This window comes from Excalfactoria chinensis, chromosome 7 (assembly GCF_039878825.1).
Source record: "Excalfactoria chinensis isolate bCotChi1 chromosome 7, bCotChi1.hap2, whole genome shotgun sequence".
Lineage (NCBI taxonomy): Eukaryota > Metazoa > Chordata > Aves > Galliformes > Phasianidae > Excalfactoria > Excalfactoria chinensis.
In genome coordinates, this window is record NC_092831.1 from 34,068,784 (window position 1) to 34,084,931 (window position 16,148).

The 16,148-nt window shown below is 52.7% G+C and overlaps 1 protein-coding gene across 5 annotated transcripts; it reads left to right on the forward strand.

Moving 5' to 3' along the window:
• Positions 1-524: 524 nt before the first annotated feature.
• LOC140254587 (aryl hydrocarbon receptor-like) lies at positions 525-13,563 on the forward strand. 5 transcript variants are annotated; one of them, XM_072341237.1, is made up of 11 exons: positions 525-652; positions 997-1,178; positions 5,099-5,205; positions 7,109-7,198; positions 8,012-8,117; positions 8,364-8,494; positions 9,167-9,369; positions 9,488-9,597; positions 9,896-10,037; positions 10,206-11,820; positions 12,481-13,563. In XM_072341237.1, exons 1-11 carry the CDS (start codon positions 612-614, stop codon positions 12,628-12,630), a joined length of 2,877 nt encoding a protein of 958 aa, XP_072197338.1. In that variant the 5' UTR covers positions 525-611; the 3' UTR covers positions 12,631-13,563. The 5 variants fall into 5 exon arrangements, with proteins under 5 accessions (XP_072197338.1, XP_072197342.1, XP_072197337.1 ...); XM_072341236.1 differs by having other exon boundaries at positions 535-652; positions 8,012-8,135; XM_072341241.1 differs by lacking the exon at positions 5,099-5,205 and having other exon boundaries at positions 529-652; positions 12,481-13,561.
• The last annotated feature ends 2,585 nt before the right edge of the window (positions 13,564-16,148 follow it).

The following is a 16,148-nucleotide window of genomic DNA, read 5'->3' on the forward strand; positions in this document are numbered from 1 at the left end:
CTGCAACGCACTCGCTGCACTTTGTTGTGTATTAAAAAGTGATTTGCTTTGTAGTGTTGTGATGGTTTGTTTGACCTCGAACAGCATCTCTCTACTTCCCTCTCAGCTGAGCAAGCACTTGTGGAAGCTGCTCAGTGTTTCTCTGGGCTGAGGCTGGAGGAGGAAGGTCCCCGGCCCAATCCCCTGTGTTTTCCACACAGAACTACAGACTGGTTTAGTTGACAGGGACCCCAAAATCCACCCAGTCCAACAGACTGCCCACAGCCCCATCCAGCCTGGCCTTGAGCACTGCCGGGAGCATCCACGGCCTCACCTACCTCCTAGTAAAGATTTTTTTCCTTCTATCCAACCTGAACCAGCTTTCTCGTAGCCCTTGTAGGTGCAGAAGAGCCACGGCGAGCTCTGCCCGCAGCCTTCCCCAGTCTGACGGAGCCCACCTTCCAGCTTCTCTCCACGCGATTGCCCGGTCCCGAGCCCACCCCCTCACCTCCCCACCCGCAGCTTCCCCGTGTCCCTCCCTCCCTCCCTGCCGGAGGCGGAGCTGCTCCCGCGGGGGTCGCTCCGGGCTGCTCCGCTCCGCTCTTGGGGCTGCCGCCGGCTCTCGCTGAGCCATGTACGCGGGGCGCAAGCGGAGGAAGCCGGCGGCCAGAGTGTGAGTGCGGAGCGGGGTCGGCTATGGGAACGGGACCGTGGAGCAGCATCAGGGATGGGAGTGGGGCAGGGACGGGAGCAGGGAGCAGGATCAGGGTGAGAAACAGGAGCGGGGCTGGGAGCGGGGTCAGGGATGGGACCAGCGCTGGGGCTAGGATTGGTACCAGGGTCAAGGACAGGAGCGGGATCAGAGAAGGGAGCGGGATCAGGGGCAGGAGCAGGAGCGGGACTGGGTTCGGGATCAGGAGTATGATCGGGACTGGGGCGGGGAGCGGGATGAGGGATGGATGGTGCCGGTTCCGTGTCAGCTCCGCGGTAACGCGTGGCCGTGGCTGCGCCCCGCAGGCTGCGCCCTGAGGACAGCGGACGCTCCAACCCCTCCAAGCGGCACCGAGAGCGGCTGAACCGGGAGCTGGAGCGGCTGGCCGCGCTGCTGCCCTTCCCCGAGGAGGTGGCAGCCGGCCTGGATAAGCTGTCCATCCTGCGGCTCAGCGCCGCTTTCCTCCGCGCTAAGAGCTTCTTCCGCGGTGAGTGTCCGGCGCGGCTCGGGGCAAAGCGGGTTCGGACGCGGCAGAATTAGAGCGATCTGCGGAGATTAAGTTGATTCTGTTTGTGGGTTGCACTGAAGTAGAAAACTGACGTTCGGACTGCAGGGCATGGCTGCGAGGTGGCACCGTGCAAGCGTCTTTTCCCATTATAACGGGACCTGAGAAACGCTCGGTGTTCTGACAATGAATAATTACCGCAACGTGCTTAGAGTTCAACACACCACATCAAAGACCTTTCTGCATTCCACTGCTGTAGTCAGTAGCCCACCACAGGAGGAGCGTTCGGGCAGCCCTGCGTTATCCTGGCCAAAATGCAGCAGCTCCCTGTGACCAGTTTTTTCTCCATCTCCAAATCACTGAATGAATGGGAAGCCTTTCTTTCTCTTTTCTCCTTCTCTTTTGAGCGCTGTGGAACTGGCAGGCGGCCGGGATGAAAAATTAATGGCCTCAGAGAGCAGTTGTTTGCTTCACAGCTCCAGGTCGATTTGTTTGTTTGACCGTATCGCCCACAGCCTCCGTGCTGCTTTGCCCTGCTGAGGAGCCATGCTGGGGCAGTCCTCACACTGCTCCATGTGCTGCCCACATCCACTCAGTGCCCACGTGGAGACTTGGGACTCATCGGGGTGATGCTGGGGGCAGTGGGAACAGCACTGCTCTCCCAGGGGTGGTGGTCTGTGGTGCAATGCAGGCTCGCTGCTCTCCTGAAACATGAATCATTTAAAGGCCTGAAGAATTTATAGACTGAAAGGGTGGATGGCACTTCCTTAGAACAGTTTTGAAATGGTCTCTTGTTGTGAAGCATCGTGGCAGAGATTGGGTTGTCCTGTGCAGTGTGATGGGGCTGGGATGCTGCGGTGCTGTGCTGGGGAAGGGAAGCGGGGGCTGACCCTGGGGCCATGATCTCCCTGCCCTGAGCAGCCACCTTGGTGCCCTGCCTGCTATCCATCATCCCTGCAGCATTGGCAAGGTGGGTACCTTCGTGTGCATAGCAAGAAACCAGGAAATCCCCTGCTTTGAGGTTCTCTCTTTATTTGCCTGTCATTCCATACGGTTTGATTTCATCTTCCCAGCAGTTGAGCCACCAGCATGCCCGAAGCCATGGGACCAGCGTGATGCCACTCTAAGAAGCCCTGTGAGATGAAGCTCACCTTAGAACAGCTTCTGTAGTGCTCCTTTTCAATATACGCAGCCCATTCCCTCCTCAACTTCTGCTGTTTTGTTGTCTGCTGGTTTACTGATTGCAGGCAGCCTGTCCCACACGTGAATCAATCAGTGCACCAGCAGGTTTCTGCCATCTGCCATTTCTCCAGCCCCCTTCTTAAATAATTCACTGCAAGCCAGGAATGCTGTCATCTCCAGGCTGTTGTTTCTCCCAACCTATTGGAAAATCAATTACTTTTAATTTTAGTTGACTGTCCTGATCTATGCGTAGATGGTTACCATCATGCCTCACTCGTCCCTTCAGATCCACATCCTGTTACCAGGCATCACACCTGGGGCTTTGTGAACTCTCATAGTGTTTCCAGAGATGCAGACCCTTGGGGAAAGCCATCCATCCCATCCAGTTGGTACTGAACTAAACTCAGCATCTCTGGAAAGGCCCAGGAGGGTGTGATAGAGCTGCAGCTGACTGCCACCATCACATGCCAGCCCCCAGCTTCACATCAGGGACACTCGAGGGCCAGCACATGATGTGTCAGCTTAGCCTGGCTGTGCCTGGCTCCCCTAATCCCTCCCCATGGGCCCAGTTCCTAAGGAGCCAAGCCCTGGGTGCAGGCAGGTGGACCACGCCAACCCCTGGGACAAGAGGCTTGCCCTGGCGGGGGCACAAGGATGGTCTGCAAAGCTGCCCTTAGAAATAGCAGGAAGAACATTTTTCTCTCTGTGTGTCAGGACGATGTGAGTCTTTACCCTCTTTTGTAATGCCCAAAATCAACCAGCACAAACAGTCTCTCAGCACTTCAGCTGTGGGCCATGTTCCCAAGCCTGAAATGGTGCTTCCTTGTTTCCTGGAGCCTAGAGAACCATACAATGGGATGGGTCAGAAGGGACCTCAAAGCTCACCCATACAGTGGGATGGATCAGAAGGGATCCCAAAGCTCACCCACACAATAGGATGGGTCAGAAGGGATCCCAAAGCTCACCCACACAATGGGATGGGTCAGAAGGAACCCCAAAGCCCACCCTGGCCTTGAGCACAGCCAGGTATAGGGCATCCTCAGCTCCTCTGGGCAGCCTGTGCCAGCGCTCTGAGTAAAGAATTTCTTCCTTACATATCCACTCTAAACCTGCCCTCTTCCAGTTTCAAACTACTGCCCCTTGTCCTGCCGCTGTTTATGTGCCAAGGACTGTCATTACTTGAAGGACTGTGATTTAACAAGGGTTAGAAGAGCTGCAAAAAGAAGAGACAGCCTGACACATCATCTTCCTCTTTGTCCTTGTTTAAACCTCTGCACGTGCTCTTCCTTTGAGACCAGTGTGCCTTCAGTGGTGCAACAGGGATGTGTAGATGAGGCCTCCTTGCTTTTAGATGTGCAATTAGATCTTTTAGCAGGACATTCATTATTCACCACGCCTGGTCACAGAACTTGCTGTCTCTGCACCGTTCAGACAAGGGATAAATAATTAATGTATTTAATGAAATTTGTGCCAGTGGGGATCTGTGGTAGGTATTGTAAGTAAAACTGTTGTATCCATTAAGAATGAGTGTGGCTTCTTGCCTTGTTTAAGTGATGCCAGCCGGGTGGGTGGGCATGAACTATTGCTGCTCTTGAAGAGCCATGAGGTAGTTGAGTTCTCTTCTGCTTCTCCTGCACCAAACCCAGGGCTGGGTTTGGGACTGAGTCTTCTTGTTTCTAAGCTGTGACTGGTGCAAAATCTTGTTCCCACTCAAGTGCATGGAAGAAAAGGGGAGGGGGCTGGGATATATCCTCTCAAAAATGTTAATACCAGCTTGCTGGTGCAGAGATTTCTCAGGTCTGCAAAGCCCCTGCAGGTTCAGGAGTTCACCAGTGAGGTGTCCCTTCAGCCTCCCATGAATCATTTCCCCAGGCTGGGCATGCAGGAAGAGCCCCCAGCCATCCCTCCTGTGCCCAACAACCTCTACTTGCAGGAGGCAATCTGTTCTCACCTTCCCCGGGAGGCTGATGTGCAGTGTGCTGGCAGACCATCTCTGGGGCTCTGGGGATGGCCTGGAAGGTCAGGAAAACCCTCATGGGGAATGCAGGATGGTGGCTGGGTTCAGTGCCAAGTGTTGGTATAGAGGACAAGTTTTCTTTCTGCTGGCAAATATGAAGCCATTAAACCAGACCTCAGCAACCCGTTAGTCACTCTTCTATCAACCAGGTTTATATTTGTCTTGCACCTCCAGCGTAGCCATCTGGAAGCTGCCAGAGGAGGACAGAAGGCCTTCAATAATTCATAGCCCTGCATTTTACTCACAGAGATGAGAAGAGTTGATCCATTTTCCTTGCTTGGAGTTTCTGCTGTACCTGCAACACCCAGCTTGTTTAGGCTGTCAAGGACAAGGCCCAAGGGCTACTTGCAAGGAGTGGACAGAGGCATTGACCCCACGGTGGGACAAAGGACCTCTGTGGCCATTACTAAATGATGATGAGGGAACTTCCAACTGATGAGCTCACTGAACATGCGGGTTTTTTGCAGGACAGAGTGCAGGATCTCATAGTTATTCCACTGATGCCTACTTGTTTTAATGATCTCTGGCTTTTAAATGCTTTGGGTTTGATAAAAGTATGGAAATGGAAAGAAGAAAAAGAGGATAAAAGAGGAATTCTGGGGTTATGGAAAGACAGGAAAAATGTCTTTGTTCTGGCTGCTCTTGGCTGTGATTTGAGGGTGTTACTGCAGCACCGATGTCCCTTCACTGTGCTTTGCTGCAGTTGCTCTGAAGAACCACAGTACTGAAGGAGCAGAGAGGGATGGAAACGGTGACAGCAGCCCAGCTCTGGGCATGGCAGCAGTACCAGAGGGCGAGCTGCTCCTGCAGGTCAGTGTCCCTCTCTGTCCACCCCTCCCTGTCCGATACCTTCAAGAGCTTTTTCCTTGGGTCCTCTTTCCTTTGAGAATGGAGGCTGCTCCATTCTCAGTTGCAGGACAGTTTGGTGAGTGTTGTGATGAAGGGAGGAAGCCGTCTGCTCTCCCACTGGTGTAGCTGTTGGTCAGTACAGTGGTTACAAGGCTTTTCTTACTCACTCATAGTGGCTGTGATTGAGCAGAGGCTTTCTAACTCTTTGGATCCCTGGGACAGAAAGGGTGCATTGCTTCTCCTTTTCTTTTCCTGTCCTTCCTGGAGACAACTGTGGATGGCCTTATGGTCAGATCAGGGCATGCACATGCCGGTATGCATGGGGTGCAAGGTAGCATTGCAGGAGCTGTGTGAGAGGCTCATAACTGGCTCCTACTTGGAAGCACTGGGAGGTGACCTCCTGTCTCCAGAGCAGGCACTGTGAATAGGAAGGGGTCACACTCCAGCAGCACAAGGTCCCATGAGGACACGATCCCTGTTCCTCTCCACCTGGTTCCCAGCCTGCCTGTCATCTGGCACCTATCCAGAAGCTCACTCAGCAGTAATTATAATTACTGATGGCTGCAGAGCCAGGATCTTGGTGTCTGGGGGGAGGAATGCTAAAACCAAGCTGGTTAATCATGAAAACCTTGAAGGTTTTTCACTGTCGAAGCACAGAGCTGTGCTCAGCAGGGTTGGCCAGGGGCTGATGCCCTGCTCATCAGGCTCTTCCTTGGGTTGGATTCTGCCTTTGTAGAGGCACCAGGCAGGGTGTGAACCATGTTAGCCTCATCCAGGGATGCAGGATGTGGCTGAGCTTTAGGGCTGGGTGCAGCATCCTTAGTTGTGCAGCCACGCAGGTGCATACTGCCTTCAGTCTGCCTTTCTCCTGTGCCATTGAGGGAGGATGGTGCTCACCAGCATTGTGACAAGGCCATGCCTCCGGGGCTGCTCAAAGGGTTAAAATGCGTTTGGCAGCACTAATTAACCTCTGCTGCAGATTCCCACACACTGAGGTCAATCCAGTAAATAGAGAGAGCGTTTGTGCCCCGGTTTATCCGGGAAAGAGAGGGGGGAGAAACTGCAGACCTGGACAATGAAATGGGAATTGGCAGCAACAGTAGCCAGACTTGGCTGAGACAAGGCGCTAGACTCTAATTGATCCTGATGTCTGTGGATGGCCAAGTGGGGGAAGTGGGACTGGGCTGGCTGCCCTGCCTGCAGCCAGGTTTTGGGATCCAGGAGGACCTGGCGTCCTTAGGGACAGGTGGCTGAGTGATGGTATCAGCTCTGTGAGAGCAATCTGGCTTCTGGATGCTGCAGTCCTGCAGCTCCGGGAGGGGACAGAAGAGCCACTGAATTGTAAAGTATACATAGATAAATAATTATCTAAAAATACAAATTAACTTTGGCATTAACATCGCCAAAGTTTGGTCCCGTCTCTGTCATGCAGTACTGCCAAGGGGTAATTCTGTGTAGGGAGAGTAGGAGGCTGAGTTGGAGCTGCCAGCACATTGGGATTGCAGTGAGTTTGTTCCTCACTGCACATCCTCTGTCTTCTCCATTCCCCCCGCTGCCAGGACCCTCCCTGGACTGTAGGAAGGATGGGTAGTATGCAGGCAGAGCCACAGAGGCAGGCACAGGTCAACCTTAAGTGCAGCCAGGGTGAAATGCCACTTCGATCCCCTGTTGTCAGACAGACACTTTCCCACCAGGATTCCAGAATGGACAGGTTCCTGACGGTGTCTGGTTTCATTCTGCAAGTTGTTCTCATATTCGTATTTGCTCTTTGCATAGGATGAGGATAAATGTCTGAATCTGAATCTGAGCTGCTAGGACAGGTGATGTGGGTGGAACTCACTTGCTGACCTGCTGTCTCTCCTAGGCACTCAATGGCTTCGTGCTGGTGGTGACGTCGGAAGGGCTGATCTTCTACTCCTCACACACCATCCAGGACTACCTGGGATTTCATCAGGTTGGTGGGACACCCCTGGGTTGCAGTGATGGGTTTGCAGGGAGCCCAGGTTCCCTGCAGGGAGAAAGCCCTGTGGGTTTGCAGGGACACATGGGGGCTTCACGTACAGGGAAGAAGATACAAGGAGAAATCAGTGGCTGCTGGTGGCTCTGCTGCCGTGACTGTGGACTGTCTTTTCTTTCTGCAGGCTCAAAAACCATCCCAGAGGGAGCAGGAGTGAGACCTGCAATAGGGGAAGCCTTTTGCCCTCCCTGTGGGCCCGGCAGCTTGAGGTGTAAAGTGCCCCTTGTGCACTGAGCTCAAAGCAGAGGGAGTGAAGTGTCTAAAAAGTGCTGTTCTTTTTGTGCCCCCCAACCCAATCCTGGGGGCTGAGCACAGCAATGGAACCTGCTGGAAGGAAAACTTCATCTCAACAACGTGAACGATTTCATGTCTTCTTAAGATGTCACGTTTCCACCCAGACAGGGGAAGCAAGACTTAGAGCTCTTAGGAACAGTGTAGGGATGGGTTGCTGTTCCTTGTGCAGTGAGCCCAAACCCACACTATTACAACTCAGCACCAGGGTTGTGAAGGACACTGTGCAAAGGGGCCGAGTGTGTCAGAGGGTAGCTGTGCTGCTGCTGCTCTTTAGGATGGAGGTGGGAGAAGGCCTTATCACCATGACCAAAGGGTTCTTCAGAGTCAGAGTGCAATCTCCACCCACCAGCATCAACTCTGGTGGAAAGTGTCCGACTCCATCCAGCCCAGCTAAGCTCTGGGGAGATGTGGTGGGATGTGGCCAACAGCAGCTCACTCCGTTGTTTTTTTCTCTAGACAGATGTTATGCACCAGAGCATCTTCAAGCTGATCCACACTGAGGATCACCAGGAATTCAGGCGCAACCTCCACTGGGCCCTCAACCCACCCCTCACTCCTGAGGGTGAGTCCTCTCCCGAAGGTACGTGTAGGCATGAGATGCTTTGCTCCCCACAGACACTGGGGAAACAGCTCCCAGCTGCTTGGAGTTTGCATCCTTGTGGCCACAGACTCATCCAGAACACAAAATGTAGCTTCTGCTGACATGAAGCTGTGGTTCACGATGCTGCCCTTGCTGGAGACCACCACCCTTTGCTGAGGACTGGGACCACCAGCCTTTAGCTGCTCCCTCAACCCCTCTCTCCTACAGGGAGGAAGAGTCTCAGCTCTCCTGCTGTTGCCTACAGGCCTGATCAACTGCCTTTGGAAAACTCCTCCTTTCTGGAAAGGAGCTTTGTGTGCAGGTTTCGCTGCCTCCTGGATAATTCTTCCGGCTTCCTGGTGAGTCTGTCCTGCAGGCTCTACAGCAGGCTCACGTTAAGGGGCTCGTGCTGCTGATGGAGCGTGAAAGTTGACATTGAAAAGAATGAAACTCTTTTGTGCCTGCCTCAATAAGGGGATTTTTCCATGATCTTTTTCTTTGTGTTTGGTCTGTACCTACCATCTTTTCCTGTGGATTTTATTCCGGTCCTCTCAGTGGCACTGAATCTTGAACAGAAGTTCTGGTTGTCCATCTCTTAGAAGCAATGCTTCTCGGTGGGGTTGAAGTGTAGCTCACTTAGAACAAAGAGCAGCCTATGCATGATGTGATGCTCCGATGCAACTGCAGCACATGCTTGGTTTTGAAGTTGCTCTACAGCGGGGCCCAGGGGATGAGCTGCTGCTGTTGGGGAGACCAGCATAGCATTCCTTTAAGCTTCCCTCTGCACCCACCAGGGAACAAGGAGGCCAAAAGGAGCAATGCTCCAGGACCTGTGGTGTTACCCTGGCCTGGCCAGGGTACCTCCTCTGTTTGGAGGTTCACTGCTCCTTCTGGGCAACCTCTTTCCCCTGGGGCTTGGCACTTTGCATCAACTCTGCAGCAAGATGACTTGTTTCCCATGGAGCTCTCCTCCCTCCCTTTCCCCTCCACTCAGCAATGTGTGTGACACTGGCTTTATCTCCTCTTTCTAGGCTTTAAACCTTCAAGGCAGGCTGAGATTCCTTCACGGGCAGAACAAAAGGTCTGAAGATGGGTCTGCGCTGCCCCCACAGCTTGCTCTTTTTGCCATCTCCACCCCCTTGCAGCCCCCATCCATCTTGGAGATCAGAACCAAGAACATGATCTTCAGGACAAAGCACAAGCTGGACTTCACTCCTTTGGCATGTGATGCCAAGTAGGTGGCAGAGCTGGTTGGTGGGGCGATGCTGTATGCCTACAGCGTGCTGGTTCATGCTGAGTCTGGGTCATCTCCCACCTGGACCTGCCACTGAGCTGGGCGCATTCTCCTATAGGGGGAAGATTGTTTTGGGCTACACTGAGGCAGAGCTGAGGATGTGTGGCACTGGCTACCAGTTCATCCACGCTGCTGACATGCTGTACTGTGCCGAGAACCACATCAGAAGTAAGAGGCCTTTTCCCTGCTCCCTTTAGGTCACCTTTGAGGCCAAAGTTATGGGCAGCTCCTTTGGTAGCCGTGTTGAGCCGGGCAGTGCTTTGCTTTGCTTTATGCCTTGCCATGATGCTTTGGGTGGTTAGCAGGGAGGTGCATCTAGCCAGGGAAGTGTGTTCCCTGCATGTGGAGCCAGCCAGGATGTCCTTCTGTTGTGAGTCTACCTGCTGGTAACAGCAGCATTGCTTGAGGCAGCCCTGCCTCAGGTGGTGTGCTGATGGACACCGGCATCTGTGCTTCCTCCTGGCAGTGATGAAGACAGGAGAGAGCGGCCTGACGGTCTTCCGCCTGCTGACGAAGGACAAGCACTGGAAGTGGGTGCAAGCCAATGCACGGCTTGTCTACAAGAACAGCAAGCCCGAGTACATCATCGTCACACAGAGACCCCTTGTGTGAGTGCATTTGTTTGTACATAAGCACACCTGTCTATGCATCCGTCGGTGGGCTGGTTGTAGCAAAGGGGCCTGGGGTGATGCGAACTGCAGTTCTGCATTGCAGATGCAGTTTGGAGCAGGTGCTTGTGCACGTGCAAACAGCAGTCTCCTCTTCCTCCTCTGCAGAGATGAAGAGGGAGGAGAGTACCTTCGGAAACGATCCATGCATCTTCCCTTTACCTTTGCTACAGGAGAAGCACTCTTATACCAAAGTGCTTTCCCTTTCCCAGGCTTCTGTGATGCTTTCCACAGCAAAGGGAAAATCAGCAAGTCCAGGAGGGCCTCACACAGCAATGAAGGATGCTCCCAGAAGGACAGCATTGCCCCTGGTTCCCTGCTGAGTGCTGTACTGCAGCAGGACAAGGCAGCATATGCCCCCCAACCAGCTCCTTCACACAACCACACCTTCAGCAGCAGCTTCTTGTACCACCCTGAGGACACGTCCTCGCTGGGTGCAGGACAGGCCTGGAGCACAAGGGCTGCTCCAGTTTCCTCCAGGAAGGACAGCCTCAAGGATGAGTGGGTCGATTTGCAGCAGGAGGACCCTCTCTTGGCCACCTTGAACTCGCTGACAATTAATGGTGACGAGAGCTGCTCCAACGATGAGCTCTTCAGTGCGCTGGAGAGCCTGGGGCTGAATGCTGAAGACCTGGAGCTCCTGCTGCTGGATGAGAAAATGGTGATGGTCGATACAGACCCTGATCACACTCTGTCCCTGAGTGACTTCCTCACCAACACTGAGATCCTCTCCTACATCCACACCATGCTGGGGAACAAGTCCAAGGAAGGCCTACAGGCTTGTCCCACTCCAGGCATGACCTCAAGCCCAGCGGGAGGCTCTGCTGCATACCAGGGCCGTGCAGAGGACAAGGACTCACAGTACCCACCCCAGCAAACACAGCAGCCTGGCATTGTCCCAGGCCAAGCTGCTGCTCTGCTATGGGAACATCCTCTCCATGATGCACTGGCACAGCTGTCCCCACTGCCATTGAAGCTGACGGAGGCTGAGTTGGAGCAGCCTGCAGGCCTGCAGAGTAGACCCGCTGGGGAGGAGGGCCTGCTCCGCTTCCTCCAGCTCACTCAGGTCACCCCTTGGGCCATAGCTCCCAGCTCACACCTGGGAGCCCCATACCCACTGGAGGCTCAGCAGCTGGAGGGTGACCTCCCAGCTGTGCATCCCACCCAACAGGACGTTCTCCAGACCTTTTCCCTGCCCAGCCAGGGCCGAGTGCATGGGGCAGCACAAAGCCAACCGAAACACAAAGCTGGCCGGCACTTGCTGATGAACAGGCTGTGTGCCCACCATCATCCCTCTGCCCCACGCTTCCTCCCCAGAAGCAGCAGCAGCCCCTGGCAGGACTATGTCTCCCCTCTCCTGACATCCTCAGCTCAGCCTGATTTTTATGGCATCAGTCAAGATTTGATCTCCCATCATCAGGGCTACTTGGGTCCAGTGCCTGGGCCTGCTGTGCCAGCAGTAGACTCTAACCTGAATGGATTATGCAGCATGGACACTGTAGACAATGAGAGGTCCCAGGAGGAGATGGTTCCCTGCTCTGGGCTTTTCCCATCTTCCTCATACCAGCTTATTCCTGAGATGCATCCAAGCTCTATTCCCTCCATGTACCCTTTCCTGAGCTCATCTGCAGAGTACTTTGGAAGCACTGATAGTGTGTTGGAGGCTCCTGGGAACTCCCATGGAGTATACACGTCCATGATGAGCCAGGAGAGCAGCCACAAGGTGAAGGTTTCTCTTTGCTCTTGAGCCCAGTATTTTCTGTGCTGGGATTTCCTGGGGGGTCTTAGCATAGGGAAGGCATACGCTGCCTGTTCAGAAGGCAGGAATCACCTTGCTCTGCCAGTGTGTGGTCAGAAAGGACTTCAGGGGCTTTTCTTTGCATCAGGCAAAGGCATCTTTGCCTTTAGACCTTGACTGTCTGTGGGTATGGTTTCCATATGCTTTGTTTAGTTGCCCTTTCTATAGGCATATTCCAGCCATGCCATGGGTGGTCCCTATGAGATGGAGATCTGCTGTCCTGTTTTACAGTTACAGAGAGCTGGCTAAATGCTTCTCAAACTCCATCAGGTTTGGTGCCATGACCACTGTCCTGTTTCAAATGCAGAGCAAATGTTGATTATAAAGTGAAAACTGGTGTCCTCTGGGGACTCTGGATGTTCTTGCACTGCTTTCAATCTCTTGTCAATGAAGTGAAGGGACAATGGGAGGTGAGCTGGGGGAAGGTGTGCAACATGTACTGGGATTGCTGCTGAGCCCCTGCACCTCCAGGGGAAGCGATGCAGGCCTTCCCCTCCCAGCAGCTTCCTCTGGGCACCCAGCCCATCTGTGCCAGTACAACCCTGCAAAATACCTCACCATTCTCTTTCTTCTCTCTTCTCCTAGCCTGACAGCAGCTGCGTTTTGCCTGGCTCTCATATGGGACTCCCTGCAGATGTGCCAAAGGGCAGCACTGCTCCCTCCTGCAAGCTGCATCCCCATGCAGAGGTGCTGCCGGATCACCCCCACGCTTTCAGTGGTGACTTCTATCTCTAGGAGAACAAGATCAGATTGGGCAAAATGGGATTATTCACTAGGAAAGGAGCTGCCCTCCAGCTGCAGACAACAGACCTTCCCCCTGCCATGTGTGTCCTGTCTTTGCTCTCGGTGATTTGGCTTGGCTGGTTTTGGGGTTTTATCAACTTTGCACCATCCTGCCTTGGCATATGCTGCACATGCTGGTCCCCTGGAGATGCCCCTGGCTTGGGCAGTGAAGTGACAGCCATGGCATGGCAGTTTTCTCCAGGGCATGGTAAGGAAGGTCAGCTGTCCTGTGTAGTGATGTCCTTATCTTGCATCATCCGAGAGCTGTCGCTTTGGTCATTTGGAGGACCTCCAATTTTGGAGCACCTTGGTCCCTTGCTGTCTCTCATCCCAGCCTCCTTGCTCCTGTTTCCCTACAGGGAACTCAGCTCATCTTGTCTGTGTACCTTAACAAAAGTCAAATTTGAAGTGTCCTGGCTTTCTGTGACTGCTGTTGTTTTTAAGTGGCATTCGGAGACCAGCTGGTGCTCTAGAAAGAGAAAAAATTGCTGTCTAACAGCGACCAGGTAGCTGCATTGGAAGATATGGTGTTCACATGGCAAATGCTCACGGACTGTGCTCTCCTCTACACCAGCCTTTGTAGTTCTGCCATGAACCAAGTGCGTTTCTGGTGAGTTTGCTGAATCCAGGCTGCTTCTGTGGCTCTCACTTGGCTGCCATGGTTCAGTTCTCCCTGACAGCATCAGCCTGGCTGGGTCTGACCCTCTCTGCCTTTCTCAAGCATTGGGGCAGGCTGGTAGATAAGCCATAACTTGTATCTGTGCCTAAAACGATTGCAGTGGAGCTGACTAATCTAAGGACATCATCCCTTCTCCCACGTGTCCAGCTTTGGTTCTGTGTTAACTTTCAATACTTTTTCTTTCAATAAACGATTTTAGACCTCAGCCTTTGGTATCTCTCTTGTTGGTTGTGTGCCTGTCTCAACGAGCATGTTTGCTCTCTTACTTAAGTCAGGAACAAGTTTGAAGTGGACTTCAGAACTCGATGGAGAAGGGTGGTTTGGGGCTTGCAGTGTGCGGGACCAGAGGCTTCCTCCAGGCTGAGAGATCTCTGTTCCACATCACGTTTGAAACATGAGCTTTACTCTAATTTGGGGCAGAATTACAAAGTATTCTGTGAGATGTGCTGTGCAGCCCTGTGTGTATGTATGTACATCTGGATGGGCTGGTGGCACAGAGGGATGTCACCACAACGCTGTGACTTGGCCATGCCATCGGGTTGTGCACTGCTGGCTGTTGTCCTGCAAGGTGTTTCTGCAAGGTCTGCTAAGCAAAAGCCATCATCTCTGCAGCAGGAGGTGCTCTGCAGCCCCTCTGTTCCCCACCCCAGCAGCACCCATGGAGAGGAGGAGAAGGGCAGCAGGCTGAGCTCAGCACTCTTTCCCTGGAGAATTCTGCAGTGAAAATGGCTTTGAAGAAAGGGGGAAAGGAAGCCAAGCGAGACCAGCTTAGGAAAAGAAAGGGGCAATCATTGTGTGTGCTGGCTGTGCACCTGTGCAGGTAATCTAGCATCACTAAAGCAATGCAGGTGAAGGGCATTTGGTGATCTCCTGCTTGCTTTTGGCTCATGTCACAGGAAAGGTGCTTAGATCTGAGATCTTCTGCATGCATCAGCAGTGATGGCTGCTCCTTCAGTGGTATTTCTGTTCTGTATTTAGGTCTGGAGTTAATTGCAAACCTCTAGCGGGGCTTCATGTTTGCAGATGGTACCTCCTGGGCACCGTAGTTACTCTCTTGAAGCATGGTTTGGTGTTGGGATCGAGCTTGCTGTTTTCTCAAGCAGCAAGACCGGTCTGAATCAGCTGGAGTGGCTCTGCTCCCACAGGGACTTGGATCCTTACACCTCTTGTCCTGCTGCAGTTGGATCACACTTTGATTTAGTGGGTTCTCAAAGCTGGCTCGGGAAGTTCTTGCTGCCATTTGGCTTTATTCTTTGTTTCCAGAATGAAAAGAAAATCAACACTCAGCTGTTGTTTTGTTCTGTTTTTCTCTCTGAGAAAAAAGATGGAAAGAAATAAGATCAAAGCAATCTTAGCTTTTCTAGCCAAGTTGCTTAGGCAAGTCTTTACATTCCTTGAAAGACATTAAGTGTGGCTGCGGGGGCCATTGTGGAGACTCAGCACTGTAAAAGATGCAGATTTCAGGGTAAGCCTTATGCATTGTGACAATCTAAAGTATCCCTGAAGGGCATTCGCTCAGGCAGAAACACATTTTATTTAAAGCAAATTATGAATGAGACAGGAAAACTATTTTATTGTATTTTATTTCTGCTGGAGATGGGCATTGGATCAATTAAGCACAGAGCAGAGGCCACAGAGAGAGGCTCAGTTTGCAAAAGGGCAAAACACAGAGGAGGTGGCTGCATCCTGCCTGGCTCTCAGGCCGTCCATCTCCTCTCTGGCAGATGGAGTGGAGGAACAAAGCTGCAAGGCCCCAGGATGCTGTGGTCTGGGGTACATGCTTATGCTATTTTAAGGAGAGAAGACCAAAGGAGGTTATCCTCACCCCACCCACAGATGGTAATCTGTGCCCTGGTGAGGCCACAGAGGCTGGCCAGGAGTTTTAGAAAAGGGGATGATGCTGTACAGGAGAACACACATCTGATAGCTCTACAGAGGCTGCAGCTCAGCCCTGGAGTTCAAACATCCAGTGCAGGATGTCTCCAGCTATAAAGTTACTGGTCTGGCCAGGGACACGGGGATGCTGTAAGGAGTCTCCTCTTTGTGCCCATATTACTCTGGCTTCAATAGCTCTCTGTGTGATGCCTCTGGCTCAGTTCTGCCAGAGCACCACAGCTAGAAGGACAGGCTGGCCAACAACAATGAGCTTCCTCATTACCAGCTACTCTGTGGTCTGAGATGTTCTTAGAGATGATGAAGTGGGCCAAAATGATGCAAGACCAGCGTGAGATTCAGCCTCTGCCTGCTGATGGCAGAGCCCAGCTTTGCTGAATTCAGCAGGAAGGGAGGGAAAGCCACACAGCTTGGAAAAGAGAGATGAATCTGTAGAAGAGCTGCAGCCCATCGATAAAACGAACACAGCAAACATTTGTTCTAATGAGACACATTATTGCATTGCAAAATGTGTCTGGAATGTAGTCCTGGGCACCATGCTTTGGGTGGACTTGCTCAAGCAGGGGGTTAGAGCAGACAGCCTCCGGTCCCTCCATCCTCATCCATTCTGGGCTTCCGTGAAAAAGAAGGCAGCTGCATCTGAGCAGAGCCAAATGAATGGGATCTTGTGAAAATCCTACAGAGCAAAGCTGCATCTTGGTGACCTTTCACAGGAATTTGGGTGAGAGTTTCCAGTAACCAAGATGGCAACATTACTGCTGCAAACAGGTGTTTCCTGAAGAGCACTGGTACTGGTTTGCATCTTATGGGTGAGCACTGAATCAAGCGGTTTTAATTTGCTTTGTTTCCTTGAACCCACATTAAAGTAGGTAAAGCAGGCAGAGTTGTGTCTTTCCAA

What these genes read in the sequence shown, in the direction of transcription:
- LOC140254587 (XM_072341236.1), top strand. Translation starts at nt 612, where the DNA reads ATGTACGCGGGGCGCAAGCGGAGGAAGCCGGCGGCCAGAGT. An exon ending in GGGTGAGTCCTCTCCCGAAG is followed by an intron (nt 8,136 to 8,363) that starts GTACGTGTAGGC and finishes TCTCTCCTACAG; the next exon opens with GGAGGAAGAGTCTCAGCTCT. An exon ending in GTCACACAGAGACCCCTTGT is followed by an intron (nt 10,038 to 10,205) that starts GTGAGTGCATTT and finishes CCTCCTCTGCAG; the next exon opens with AGATGAAGAGGGAGGAGAGT.